Below are 14600 nucleotides of genomic sequence, written 5' to 3' on the forward strand. Positions count from 1 at the left end.
GGGGCAGAGAGAAAGAGAGGAGTGAGAAAGAAAGTGGGGGGGGGAGAAATGTAACAGGTGAATAGATAAGGGAGGGGGCTTTTTATGGTGTGTGCCCTTTAATTCAGTCTCATAGCACAAAATCTTCCCCCCTGCTTTACCTGTTCGCCTTAAACAGTAACCCCTCAGATTCCTATTCAAGTTTTCCCCATCCCCACGTCTCTCACCTTAAACCCTTGTCTGGTCCTCGATTTCCCTACTCTGGGCAAGAGACTCTGTGCACCTACCCGATCTATTCATCTGGTGATTTGTACACCTCTATAAGACACCCCTCATCCTCCTGCGCTCCAAGGAATAGAGTCCCACGTGCGAGGTGGAGGATGTGTGAGGTGTGAGGTGGAGGGTGTAAGTGTGTGAGGTGGAGGGTGTGAGTGTAAGTGTTCAATATATAACACATAGCACAGATAATAGTTTTGTGTATTTCAGAGCTTATTTGCTGTTTAATAGCCTGATGGCTGTCAGGAAGAAGCTGTTCCTAAATGAGTGTGTGTATGGGTGTGTATGTGCATGAATGTTTGTGTGTGTGTGAGTGTGTGAGTCTCTGAGTGTGTGTGTGTGTGTGTATGTGTGTGAGTCTCTGAGTGTGTGTGTGAGTGTATGTGTGTGTGTGTCTGTGTGTGTGCGTGAGTGTATGTGTGTGTGAGTGTGTGTGCGTGCGTGAGTGTGTGTAAGTGTGTGTATGTGTGTGCGTGCGTTAGTGTGTGCACTCTGTTTGAAATGCTGTGAGGTTGGATTTGTGGCCTGCACTTTGTTTGGAGTGCTGTGAGATTGGACTTGCTGCCTGCATTCTGCTTGGAGTGCAGTGAGGTTGGATTTGTGGCCTGCACTGAATGACTTTTGAGGTAAATTCTCAGATATTCTTTGTTAAAATTTGACCGCTCTACACTTGCGGTGCAGCCATGCAGCTGTAAGGGCGCAGCATTTAGCTCTGCTCCCATTAAAATCGTGTAAAAGCCGTTTTGGAAGATGGGACCGACTCAAAAATACTCACCGGAGCTGTTTGGCATCACGTAAATGACGTCATCAGACATCGCTGCGAAATAACGGAGTTTAACGGGAGTTTTAAATGAGCAGAAAGAAGCCTCCACAGAGACCTACAAAACCTGCTACCAGTCTCCATTTTAAAGAAGCCGGCAAAACTCTGCAAGAGCTGCTATCAACAACAGAAAGCTCGGAAGAAGAAGTTGCATCTGAAATGGCTTCCAAGGAGAGAAAGGAAGAGTTGAAGCAAATAGAACAGTCGGTAAGAAATACTGTTTCTAAGGATCTCTCTCAATTGATAACGGACGGGAACAGTGCACTGGAGAATAATCTCTCTAGAAAAATTGATGCTGCCTGTGGGGAATTCAAGGAGCAGCTTACTTCTTTAAAGAAACAAGTGAAAGGAGTGATAAGAAGCTAAGTGCAGAATTCAGCCGGGTGGAAAACGACTGTAATAAGAAGTTTGATGCTATGCTTGTGACTACTAAAAGGTATGACTCGCTGATGGAAGATTTGGAGGCTACAATGAATGAAATGGCTGAGGAGATACAGAATTTGAAAGAAGCACAGAAATCTGTAGAGATTGGCAAACATGACTGGATTTGGTAGCGAGATCGAGAAGGCAGAATTTGAGAATTGTTGGAGTGAAGGAGGGACGAGAGACCGGAGTTCAAACACGGGAATTCGTTACCCTCCTACTCAAACGAGTTTTTAAACTGCCGGAAAACCCGAGAATAGACGTGGCTCATTGGGTGCAACATTCACAAAACAGACGAGGTGCTCCCCAAGACAGATAATAGTGACATTTCTTGAGCATTTCTGCACTTGAAGACATAATGAAAAAGATTCCCTACGGATGGGATTTGATATATGAAGGAGATAATATCAGATTCTTCCGTGATTATCCCCCGAAATTGTGAAAACAAGGGAATTATTGTCTCCCTGGAATGTGTTTTTGAGCGCTCAGTACAGCTTTCACCTTGAATGGAGGGCTCAGAGGTAAACAATAAGAAGCTGAAGATTACAGATACAAAAGCGGTCTGGGAAAATGGAATAAATGTTAATGGACTGGAAAATATAAAAATATTTTGATTTAAGAAAACCTTACTTTATCATATTTTAATAGTAAATAATCAATTAACTTAACTAACTCAAAAATACTAATCTACATCTAACGTAACTCTAACAATGACTAACCTACAGGAATCTTAGCTCATGACGTTAACTAACTTTAATTAATAAACTTTAATTAAGCTTATAGATAATAGTGATGTAAAAATAATGACGTATACAAATACATAGCAATTAATCAAAATGTTAATAATAATACTAACACAACCGTGGGCGATCGAGGGGGGAGGAGAGTCATACACGTGGTACTATGTTTAACCGCTTGAAACCTGCTTGTGTCTAAGGTTTAAGACTGGGTTTTAAATGGGGGAAACAACGTAATAATGCCGAGAGTATACACGGGCATATAATTTATATATGGTGAATCTTAGTATATACTTATTGTTAGATTATGTGGAAAGGCATATGTATATTTAGAACTAAGATATTTAGAGCTAAATGTCTTTCTCTTCCTCCTTTCTTGCTCTGGTTGGATAAATCCCACAAATATTACGGCCCTTCAGCCTTTTAGGACACTTGGTCATGGGGGCGGAGCTGAATGTAGATTAACATCAACGGAAGTCCATCAAGATCTTGCCACCTTAGGTGGCCCCTCCCCTTTAAGGTATCTCCTCTTAGATACCTTAAAATCACTTTTTTTAAATTATCACCACGATTGTTATTATTTTATTTTTATTACAACACACTCTTCTATCTTTTTTTAAGGTGTGCTTTAGAAAGGAGATGCCAAATAAACGCAACAGTTCGGGATGACCACCCAATGCCCAAAGTTCTGAGGTATTTGTTTGCACCATATGACTTAAAGATATCAAATTGATTCAAAATGCAAGACGACAGACATTAAAAAAATGGAGGAATTATGTTCTGTAGTTGGAACATAAGGGGTGCTAATGAGCCAATTAAAAGGGGTAAAATCCTTGCCCAATTAAAAGCACTCAATGCTGACATTTTTTTCTGCAAGAAACAACATGAAACAACAAACACTGATAAGATTTAAGGCAAATTGGATAAGTCAAACATTCTACTCTTCATTCACTTCTAAAGCAAGAGGTACGGCTATTATCATCCGAAAAGGCATACCATTCAAATTAAATAATACTATATCAGATAAAGAGGGAAGGTATGTTATAGTTTTGGGAGAAATTTGTTCCACCCAACTTACTATGATATATATTTAGAAACATGGAAATTAGGTGCAGGATTTGCAAAGTCATTCAGATTTGGCACCGAGCCATTCTTTTGTTCTACTAGACTATGCTTTTGTAGAAGAACAACTTCACTTTAGATTTGACTGTTAGCTCTTTCAACCTCACTCTGGCAATGGAGGAGGTCCAGGATAGAAAGATCATTGTGAGAGTGGGAAGGAGAGTTAAAATGGTTGGCAACCGGGAGATCCAGCAGACCTTGGTGGACTGAGTGCAAGTGTAGGGTGAAATGCACGCCTAGCCTAGTCTAGATACAAGGAGAGAGAGAGTGTGTGAGAGACAGCGTGTGTGAGAATGTGTATGTGAGAGTGCGAGTGTGCGAGAGAGCAAGAGAGAGGGAGTGTGTGTGAGAGAGGGGGTGCGTTTGTGTGTGTGAGAGAGACAGAGGGGGTGTGTTTGTGCGAGAGAGGGGGTGCGTTTGTTTGAGCTCCGAAAGGTCTTGCCACACACGTCACACTCATAACGCTTCTCCTTGTTGTGCCCCGTCATGTGGTCCTCCATCGAAGCGCAGCCCCTCCAAGCTCAGCCCTTCGAAGCACAGCCCACACACCGAGCAGTTGTGGGGGGGGGGGGGGGGCTCACCTGCTCCCTGGCTGCCCTCAACGGCCACTCACGTCCCCGTCTCTCCGTCCACAGCAGCGGCTCCTAAACCCTGCAGGAGGGAAACACAGAGGGTCAACAAGCTGGCAAACAGGACATTACTAGCACATATCGGGTGCATTTATGGCGGAGGAAACCATTATATAATTAAGCGCGTCACAGTGGTGCAGCGGTACAGTTGCTGCCTCACTGCCAGAGACCCGGGTGCGAACCTGACTACGGGTGCTGCGGGCGCGAGTACATCGCGACGCCCCGTGTCTCCCAAGAATTCGAGTAATTCAAGAAATAGCGACAATTCCCCTACCTGTCTCAAGGCAGCTCACACGGAGCAGTCTTGCATCCCTTTCGTACAGCCAACAGGAACTTCTGGACTTCGGTTCCTGCAGCTGCAACAACTCTCTGGTCGATCTCCGTCTCACTCCTGAGCTAGTCAGAGCAGCAGAACTCCAGCGGAGCCGCAGAACGCCAGCGGAGCTGCAGAATGCCAGTGGAGCCGTTCTGGTTGCACCAACAGACGGCGACACGTACGAAAGCACCGCCGGGGACGCAGAGGTGGGTTAAAGGCCAGGTTAGAGTTAGCCCCATCCAGACTAGCAATTCCTAGCCTTTTCCTCGCCAACGTGCGCTCACTGGCAAACAAAATGGACGAACTATGGCTAAGGATCACCTCCCACAACATGATCAAAGACAGCAACATCCTGATCTTCACGAAACTTGGCTCAACATCGACTTTCCTGATAGCGCCATCCAGCTAACGGGGCGTCAATTACTCCGAGCGGACAGGACAACAGACTCCGGTAAGACCAGAGGTGGGGGTCTGTGCATGTATGTAAATAAAGCATGGTGCACGGACTCCACCACCATCGAGAGTCAATGCTCAGCTAACTTAGAGTTCCTCTTGGTTAGATGCAGACCGTTGTATCTGCCCAGAGAGTTTACCTCCACTGTTGTGACTGCAGCCTATATTCCTCCTGATGCTAATGCCAAGCTTGCAATGAAAGATCTGCATACTGTCATTAGCAAACAACAGACTCACAACCGCGAGGCAGCCTTCATTGTTGCGGGTGACTTCAATCACTCCAACCTGAAGACTGTACTCCCCAAATTCCACCAACAAGTTTCCTTCGCCACTAGAGAAGACAAGACACTGGACAAAGTCTACACTAACATGACTGAGGCATACAAAGAACTCCCCCTCCCCACCTCAAATGGAACAGTCTTGCATCCCTTTTTCAACAACAGGAGTACGGAGGATGCCATCTCAACGGCACTTCACTTTGCCCTCTCCCACCTCGACAACAGAGACACTTACGTAAGAATGCTGTTCATCAATTACAGCTCAGCATTCAACACCATTATACTCTCTAAACTGATCACCAAACTTGGTAACCTGGGCATCGACCCCTCCCTCTGCAACTGGATACTGGACTTTCTAACCAACAGACCCCAGTCTGTTAGGTTAGACACGCACACCTCTTCAACTCTCACCCTGAATACCGGCGTTCCACAGAGCTATGTGCTGAGCCCCCTCCTCTACTCCCTCTTCACCTACGACTGCACACCTGTACATGGTACTAACACCATCATCAAGTATGCAGATGATACAACGGTGATTGACCTCATCAGCAACGATGAGTCGGCCTATAGGGAGGAGGTCCAGCGCCTAGCAGCAAGGTGCGCTGACAACAACCTGGCCCTTAACTCCAAGAAGCCCAAGGAGCTCATTGTTGACTTCAGGAAGTCTAGGGATGGCAAGCACACCCACATCCATATTAACAGGACGGAGGTGGAACGTGTTTCCAACTTCAGGTTTCAGGGGATCAACATCTCTGATGACCTCTCTTGGACCTACAATACCTCAACTCTGGTCAAGAAGGCTCACCAGCATATCTTCTTACTGAGGAGACTGAAGAAGGTCCATCTGTCTCCCCAGATTCTGGTGAACTTCTACCGCTGCACCATCGAGAGCATCCTTAACAACTGTATCAGTTTGGTATGGCAACTGGTCTATCACTGACCAGAAAATACTGCAGAGGGTGGTGAAAATTGCCCAACGCATCACCGGTTCCTCGCTTCCCTCCATTGAGTCTGTCCAAAGCAAGCGTTGTCTGCGAAGGGCGCTCAGCATCGCCAAGGACTGCTCTCGCCCCAGCCACAGACTGTTTACCCCCCTACCATCCGGAAGTCGCTACAGGTCTCTCCGTTGCCGGACCAGCAGGTTCAGGAACAATTTCTTCCCTGCGGCTGTTATATTACTCAACAATGTACCTCGGTTATTGCCAACCCCCCCCCCCGGACACTCCTCGCACAGGAAAACACTATGACTGTATGCATGTAAATTGATTTATTTATTGAAATCATATTCTATGTCGCTCTTCCAGGGAGATGCTAACTGCATTTCGTTGTCTCTGTACTGTACACTGACAATTAAAGTTGAATCTGAATCTGAACCTTGGACTGTCTGATCACCTCTCATTGTTCCTGCTCCCAAAGTACACCCCACTCATCAGACGGGTTAAACCCACTGTGAGGACAGTTAAAGTTGATGAAGATGTCAGATGAAGCGGACTCCACACTTCAGCAGTGTTTATGGAAACACTGACTGGAAGGCGTTTGCAGCCCAGGCCACCCTTGACTCCCACATGGACATTGATTCCTATACATCCTCTGTACTGGACTTTATAAACTCCACTATCAACAGTGTCACCTCCCTCAAACGGGTGACCATATTCCCGAATCAGAAGGCATGGATGAACAGCGAGGTCAGGCTACTGCTGAAAGCACGGGACACCACTTTCAGGTGAGGCGATGCCCGAGCCTACAGCTCATCCAGGGCTAACCTGAAGAGGGTCATCAAGAAGGCCAAGCACTGCCATAAGCTCAGGCTTGAGGAGCACTTCAACAACAACTCCGACCCCCGACGCATGAGGCAAGGCCTCCAGGCCATCACGGACTATAAACCCACCAACACCACCCCCACATCCAGCAATGCCTCCTTCCTTGAGGAGCTTAACCACTTCTATGTCCGCATTTGACAGGGACAATCTAGAGATGGCCATCAAGGCGGTGCTCTCTGCCGATCACCAGCCCCTCACACTCACCCCCTACAACGTGTACGTGGCACTGAGTAGGAGTAATGCACGTAAGGCTGCTGGCCCTGAAGGCATCCCCGGGCGCGTCCTCAAGGCCTGTGCTACACAGGTGACAGACGTGTGGACTGATATCTTCAAACTGTCACTTGCCCAAGCAGTTGTGCCCACGTGCCTTAAAACCACCTCCATCGTGCCGGTGCCAAAACACTCCACTGCGGCGAGCCTCGACGACTTCCGCCCAGTTGCACTTACTCCCATCATCACCAAGTGCTTCGAGAGGCTGGTGCTGGCACACCTCAAAGGCTGCCTACCCCCCACATTGGATCCCTATCAGTTTGCCTCCCGCAAGAACAGAACGGAGGACGCCATCTCAACGGCACTTCACTCCGCACTCTCCCACCTCGACAACAGAAACACTTACATAAGAATGCTGTTCATCGATTACAGCTGAGCATTCAACACCATTATACCCTCTAAACTGATCACCAAACTCGGTAACCTGGGCATCGACCCCTCCCTCTGCAACTGGATTCTGGAATTTCTAACCAACAGACCCGTCTGTTAGGTTAGACAAGCACACCTCTTCAACCCTCACCCTGAACACCAGCGTTCCACAGGGCTGTGTGCTGTGCCCCCTCCTCTACTTCCTCTTCACCTACGACTGCACACCTGTACATGGTACTAACACCATCAAGTATGCAGTTGATACAATGGTGATTGGCCTCATCAGCAACAATGAATCGGCCTATAAGGAGGAGGTCCAGCTCCTAGCAGCATGGTGCACTGATAACAACCTGGCCCGTAACTCCAAGAAGACCAAGGAGCTCATTGTGGGCTGCAGAAGGTCTAGGGGTAGCACGCACATCACCATCCATATTAACGGGACGGAGGTGGAACGTGTTTCCAGCTTCAGGTTTCTGAGGGTCAACATCTTTGATGACCTCTCTTGGACCCACAATACCTCAACTCTGGTCAAGAAGGCTCACCAGCGTCTCTTCTTCTTGAGACTAAAGAAGGTCCATCTGTCTCCTCAGATTTTGATGAACTTCTACCGCTGCACCATGTAGAGCATACTTACCAACTGCATCACAGTATGGAATGGCAACTGCTCTGTCTCCGACCGGAAAGCACTGCAGAGGGTGGTGAAAATTGCCCAACGCATCTCCAGTTCCTCGCTCCCCTCCATTGAGGCCCTGCGGCTGTTCCACTACTCAAAACTGTACCTCGGTGATTGCCAATCTCCTCCCCCCCCCCCCCCCCCCCCCCGGACACTCCTCCCACAAGGAAAAAAATAATTGCACTACTGTGACTATATGCATGTAAATATATTTATTTATCGCTCATATTTTATGTCGCTCTTCTAGGGAGATGCTAACTGCATTTTGTTGTCTCTGTACTGTACACTGCACAATGACAATAAAGTTTGAATCTGAATCTGAATTAACCGAATTATGAAGGAACAGAATTATGAACTAACCCTATATCACACACACAAACTGTTCCCCTGCAACGTTGATTACACTGCGAGTCAGGTCGTGTCCGGTTACTGAAATGGACAACAAAAGGCCCAGGTTCCGCTCCGTCCCTACTACACGCCAGCCCATTGCATTTTGCAGGAGTGGCCTATCTTGCTCCGCTATAGAATCTTTGGTAGGGACTACCTGAAATTAGTGAAGTCAATGTTCATACCGCTGGGTTGCAAACAGCCCAAGCGAAATATGAGGTGCTGCTCCTCCAATTTACGGTGGGCCTCACTCTGGCCATGGAGGAGGCCCAGGACAGAAAGGTAGGATTCTGAATGTCAAGTCAAGTCAAGTTTATTTGTCACATACACATACGAGATGTGCAGTGAAAAGAAAGAAAGAATGGGAGGGGGAGTTGAAGTGCTGAGCCACCGGGAGATCAGGTTGGTTATTGCAAACCGAGCTGAGGTGTTTGGTGTGAGTGTGTGTGTGCATGAGAGAAAGTGTGTGTGTGTGTGTGAGGAAGTGTGTGTGAGAGAGAGCAAGAGAGAGGATGTGTGTGCGCGTGTGAGAGAGGGAGCGAGAGAGGGATTGTGTGAGAGGGACGGAGCGAGAGATGGAGTGTGTGAGAGAGGGAGAGAGAGAGGGAGTGTGTGAGAGATGAGGGGGGCACGAGAGGGTGAAGTGGAGAGAATTTCTGTACGGGTGGGGGGAAAGGGCAGAGAGAGGAATGTATATGTCTAGCTTTAATAGGCTGTGGGCCGAGCATCAAAAATGTGTCTAGAAATAGGATTTCGTGACCCAAGTCACCAAACTACATGAAATTTTCACATATTGTGTAAATAAAATTATATAAATCACCCCTGAAACTCGATATGAAGAAGACTTGCACATTTTTATTAAATTAGAGAAAAACGGGAAAAATGTCGGGAATTTTTTAGTCCAATCAAAGGACGTTTAACATTGAGTTGACTCCCAGTTGGCCAATCACGCGCTTTGTTTCAGGCTTGCACACAAAATGGCTGAGGGGGCTTCACAGATGCCTGTTTTACTGGAGATTCCGATGTGTGTTCTGTGGAATAAATGTCGTGGAAACTTGCAGCAGGTTAATTGTATTTAGTGGAAAAGCATTAAAAAGGGTGAAGAAAGTGCTGCGAAGCGGATTAAAGTGCAAGAAAGCCTTCAAAGTCCCTGCTGATGTGCTGGAACACAAAGAAGGACCCCATGAATCAACTAACTAAAAGTTAAGACTAAAGTCTGAATTTAAGAAAAGCTTTCTGTATGGACTTTAATTAATTTAATTGCACCCTTTATAATGTGAATAAATTCATTCATTCATTCCTTATTCATTCATTCACTCACTCACTTACTCATTCATTCATGATATTGACCACGGCTTCACTTTACCGCGAGTACCTAGGCCCCGCGATCGGAGCACTTTTTCCCAGTAAGTGTTCGCAGGCAGCTCCGAGATTATTTGTTAAAGACTTATTACTCTACAACAAGCTGGCATTAGTGACAATGTTTAATTGACTGTTATAGTTTAGGCCCTCAATTTCATGAATGAATGAATGAATGAGTGAGTGAGTGAATGAATGAATAAGGAATGAACGAATGAATTTATTCACATTATATAAAATTAATTAAAGTCCATACAGATAGATTTTCATAAATTCAGACTTTAATCTTACCTTTTAGTTAGTTGATTCATGGGGTCCTTCTTTGTGTTCCAGGGACTTTGAAGGCTTTCTTGCACTTTAATCCACTTCGCAGCACTTTCTTCAGCCTTTGTAATGCTTTTCCCACTAAATACAATTATCCTGCTGCAAGTTTCCACGACATATATTCCACAGAACTCATCGGAATCTCCAGTAAAACAGGCATCTGTGAAGCCCCCTCAGCCATTTTGTGTGCTAGCCTGAAACAAAGTGCGTGATTGGCCAACTGGCAGACAACTCAATGTTAAACGTGCTTTGATTGGACAAAAAAATTCCCGACATTTTTCCCGTTTTTCTCTAATTTAATTAAAATGTGCAAGTCTTCTTCATATCGAGTTTCAGGGGTGATTTATATAAAAAAATTTACACAATATGTGAAAATTTCATGTAGTTTGGTGACTTGGGTCACGAAACGGCAGAATAAAGCTCCTCGGCCCACAGCCTATAAGGGACATTGGTCAGGTAGCATTTGGAGTACTGCATAGTTTTGGTCATTCCATTACAGGACTGATGTGGAGGCTTTGGGGAAGGTGCAGAGATGGTTAACCAGAATGGATTAAAAACAAGGAACTGCAGATGCTGGTTTACAAAAAAGGACACAAAATGTTAGAGTAACTCAGCGGGACAGGCAGCATCTCTGGAGAGAAGGAATAGGTGATTGAAGAAATGACCCTAAACGTTACCCATTCCTTCCAGTATTTTGTGTTTACCTAAACAGCTCCCATCTATCCACATGGCAGTGTACCAGCAGGCTGGAGGAGCGGTCAAAGGCCTTGCCACAGAGTGGGCAGGTGAAGGGGTGCTGGCCGGTGTGGACTCACCGGTGCTCCAGCAGGTGGTCAAGGCGGGTGAAGCCCTTACCACAGGACGGGCAGGGGAAGGGACGCTCACCGCTGTGGATACGCTGCCACAGGCTGGACATGCGGGTGTAACCCTTGCCACACTCAGCGCACACAAAGGGTCTCTCTCCGGTGTATATCCGCTGGTGCTCCCACAGCCCCCGTGCTCTCTTGTCACAGTGGGAGCAGCTGCTCGCCGGCGTGGGTCCGCCGGTGCTGCCGCAACCCCCGCGAGCTGTCAAAATCCTCACCGCAGTACGGGCAGTCGTAGGGCGGGCCACTGATGTGCACGCGCTGGTGAGACAGGGCATGGGAGGCCATGGCAAAACGCTCTCCACACACCGGGTTGGGGACGGGACGGTCGCCGGTGTGCACCCGCTGGTGGGACAGCAGGTTGCCAGACTGGGTGAAGCCCTTGCCGCACTGGTTGCAGGTGTAGGGCCGCTCCCCAGTGTGCACGCGCCTGTGCTTCTTCAGCTCTGGCGACGACTTGAAGCCCTTGCCGCACTGGGCGCAGGTGTAGGGGCGCTCGTCGGTGTGGGTGCGCTGGTGGGACAGCAGGTTGCCGGACTGGGTGAAGCCCTTGCCGCTCTGGGCGCAGGTGTAGGGGCGCTCGTCGGTGTGGGTGCGCTGGTGGGACAGCAGGTTGCCGGACTGGGTGAAGCCCTTGCCGCACTGGGTGCAGGTGAAGGGGCGCTCGCCGGTGTGGATGCGCTGGTGGGACAGCAGGTTGCCGGAGGAGGTGAAGCCCTTGCCGCACTGGTTGCAGGTGTAGGGCCGCACCATGGTGTGCACGCGCCTGTGCTGCTTCAGCTCTGGCGACGACTTGAAGCCCTTGCCGCTCTGGGCGCAGTTGTAGGGACGCTCGCCGGTGTGCACGCGCCTGTGCTGCTTCAGCTCTGGCGACGACTTGAAGCCTTTACCGCAGTCGGAGCAGGTGAAGGGCCGCTCACTGCTGTGCACCCTCTGGTGTTCCCTCAGCCCTGACAACTGGGCAAAGCTCTTGCCGCATGTGGAGCAGCCATAGAGCTTCTTGCCCGTGTGCACCCGCCGGTGGGTCACCAGTTGATTCGCCATCTTGAAGCTCTTGCCGCAGTCTGAGCAGGTGAAGGGGCGCCGTGTGCACCCGCCGGTGGATTTCCAGATCGCTCGGGTACTGCCAGGCCTTGCCACACACGTCGCACTCATTACGCTTCTCCTTGTTGTGCCCCGTCATGTGGTGCTCAATCGAAGCGCAGCCCCTCGAAGCTCAGCCCGCACACCGAGCAGTTGGCGGGGGGGCTCACCGGCACCCTGGGGGCGGGGCTCACCGGCACCCTGGCCGCCCTCAATGGCCGGTCACGTCCCCGTCTCTCCGTCCACAGCAACAACTCCTAAACCCTGCAAGAGCGGAAAACAGAGGGTCAACAAGTGGCAAACAGGACATTACTAGCACAAATCTGGTGCATTTATGGCGGAGGAAACCGTTATATAATTTTGCGCAGCACAGTGGCGCAGCGGTACAGTTGCTGCCTCACCGCCAGCGACCCGGGTTCGATCCTGACTACGGGTGCTTTCTGTGCGGAGTTTGCACGTTCTCCCCTTGACCTGCGTGGGTTTTTACTCCGGGTGCTCTGGTTTCCGCCAACATTTCAAAGAAGTTCAGTGTTGTAGATTAATCGGCCTCCGCAAAATTGTTAAATTGTCCCTAATGTGCGTAGGATAGTGCTAGTGTACGTACGAGGTGATTGCTGGTCGGCGCGGACTCCGTGGGCCGAAAGTCCTGTTTCCGCGCTGCATCTCTAAACTAAACTGCTTCAAGCATGCGGTGGTCCAACCACTCCTGAAAAAACCTAACCTCGACCCCAGCTTGCCAAGCAACTACAGACCCATTTCTAAACTGCCTTTCCTCTCAAAAGCCCTTGAAAAGGTAATTTTAAGTTAACATATACCTTACCTTCACCAAAACACTATCCAGGAAACTTTCCAATCAGGTTTCAGGGCTCACCATAGCACAGAGTCTGCCTTGTTGAAGGTACACAATGACCTATTTTTCACCGTTGACTCCGGCGACTATGCTATTCTGCTCATTCTTGGCATCAGTGCAGCATTTGATACTGTTGACCACACCATCCTAATTAGCCGTCTCCGGTATGGGGTTGGTATTGATGGCACTGCCCTGAGCTGGTTCATCTCCTACCTCAAAGGTAGGAGTTTCTCGACTAACATAGGCAACTCTTTCTCCTCCCCAGCTAATCTCTACTGTGGGGTTCGACAAGGTTCCATCCTTGGCCCCATTCTCTTCTCCCTGTATATGCTCCCCTTAGGCCGTCATTGAGAGGCACGGCATTTCCTTCCATTGCTATGCAGACGATACCCAACTCTATCTCCCCCTGAAGCCCAAAAACCAATCAAATCTGTTTAACCTTACCCACTGCCTCGGGGATATAAAGTGTTGTATGGCCCAGAACTCCCTCCAACTAAATGAGAGTAAGTCTGAGGTCATCCTTCTCGGCCCCTCGGACTCAATGAAAATGATAGCAGGCAGCGTTGGAAGCCTTACCCCACTACTCAAACCTCACGTCAAAAACCTTGGCATGATATTTGACTCAGCACTGAAATTTGACAAACAAGTCAATGCCGTGGTAAAAGCTAGCTTCTTCCAGCTTCGGACGATAGCTAAAATAAAAAAAATCCTTCAGTTTGATGACCTGGAAAAGATCATCCACACATTCATCTCTTCCCGCCTCGATTACTGCAACTCCCTTTACACTGGCATCAGCCAATCTTCCCTGTCCCGCCTGCAACGTCCAAAACGCCGCAGCGAGACTCCTGACGGGCACCCGAAAAAGGGACCACATCACCCCGATCCTGGCCTCTCTCCACTGGCTCCCTGTGCGGTTCCGTATAAACTTCAAGATTCTCCTCCATGTCTACAAAGCCCTCAATGGGCTTGGCCCCCACCTACATAAAGTCTTCTCACCCACCACTCCACCTCCAGGCCCCTCAGGTCGGCCGACTTGGGGTTGCTGAATATCCCACGGTCAAGGCATAAGCTCGGGGACGATCGCGCCTTTACGGTTGCAGCTCCTAGACTGTGGAACAGCATCTCCCTTCCCATCAGAACTGCCCCCTCCATCTACTCTTTTAAGTCAAGACTAAAGACGTATCTATACTCCCAAGCCTTTCCTGACGTCCTCTGAGTGAGGGCTCCATGTATATATGTATGTAATTTATTTTGTTGTGCTATTCTTATAACAAATGTAAAGCACTTTCGCCAACGAGAGTTGTTCTTTAAATGTGCTATATAAATAAATGTGACGACTTGACTTGACTTGACTTGACTAAACTAAACCAAAGAAGGGTCTCGATCCAAAATGTCCCTCCAGCACATTCTCTCTGTCTCTCTCTCTCTCTCTCTCTCTGGATGGTGAAATGGAACAGATGAGCCAAGAAATACAAGGTCTGAAAAAACAACACGATACTAATTGGGAGCTAACGAATAAACTGAATGAGAAATGTCAAGATTTAGAGGCCAAGTCAAGGAGGCAAA

General features: G+C 48.3%; 1 protein-coding gene across 1 annotated transcript; it reads right to left on the reverse strand.

The window, feature by feature from the left end:
* Positions 1-1016: 1016 nt before the first annotated feature.
* Positions 1017-12145, reverse strand: LOC116969031 (zinc finger protein 239-like). Its single transcript, XM_033016004.1, has 3 exons — positions 11451-12145; positions 4261-4430; positions 1017-1072 (listed from the first exon to the last, which is right to left on the reverse strand). Exons 1-3 carry the CDS (start codon positions 12143-12145, stop codon positions 1017-1019), a joined length of 921 nt encoding a protein of 306 aa, XP_032871895.1.
* Between the last annotated feature and the right edge of the window lie 2455 nt (positions 12146-14600).

The sequence above is a fragment of the Amblyraja radiata genome (assembly GCF_010909765.2).
Source record: "Amblyraja radiata isolate CabotCenter1 chromosome 42 unlocalized genomic scaffold, sAmbRad1.1.pri SUPER_42_unloc_2, whole genome shotgun sequence".
Lineage (NCBI taxonomy): Eukaryota > Metazoa > Chordata > Chondrichthyes > Rajiformes > Rajidae > Amblyraja > Amblyraja radiata.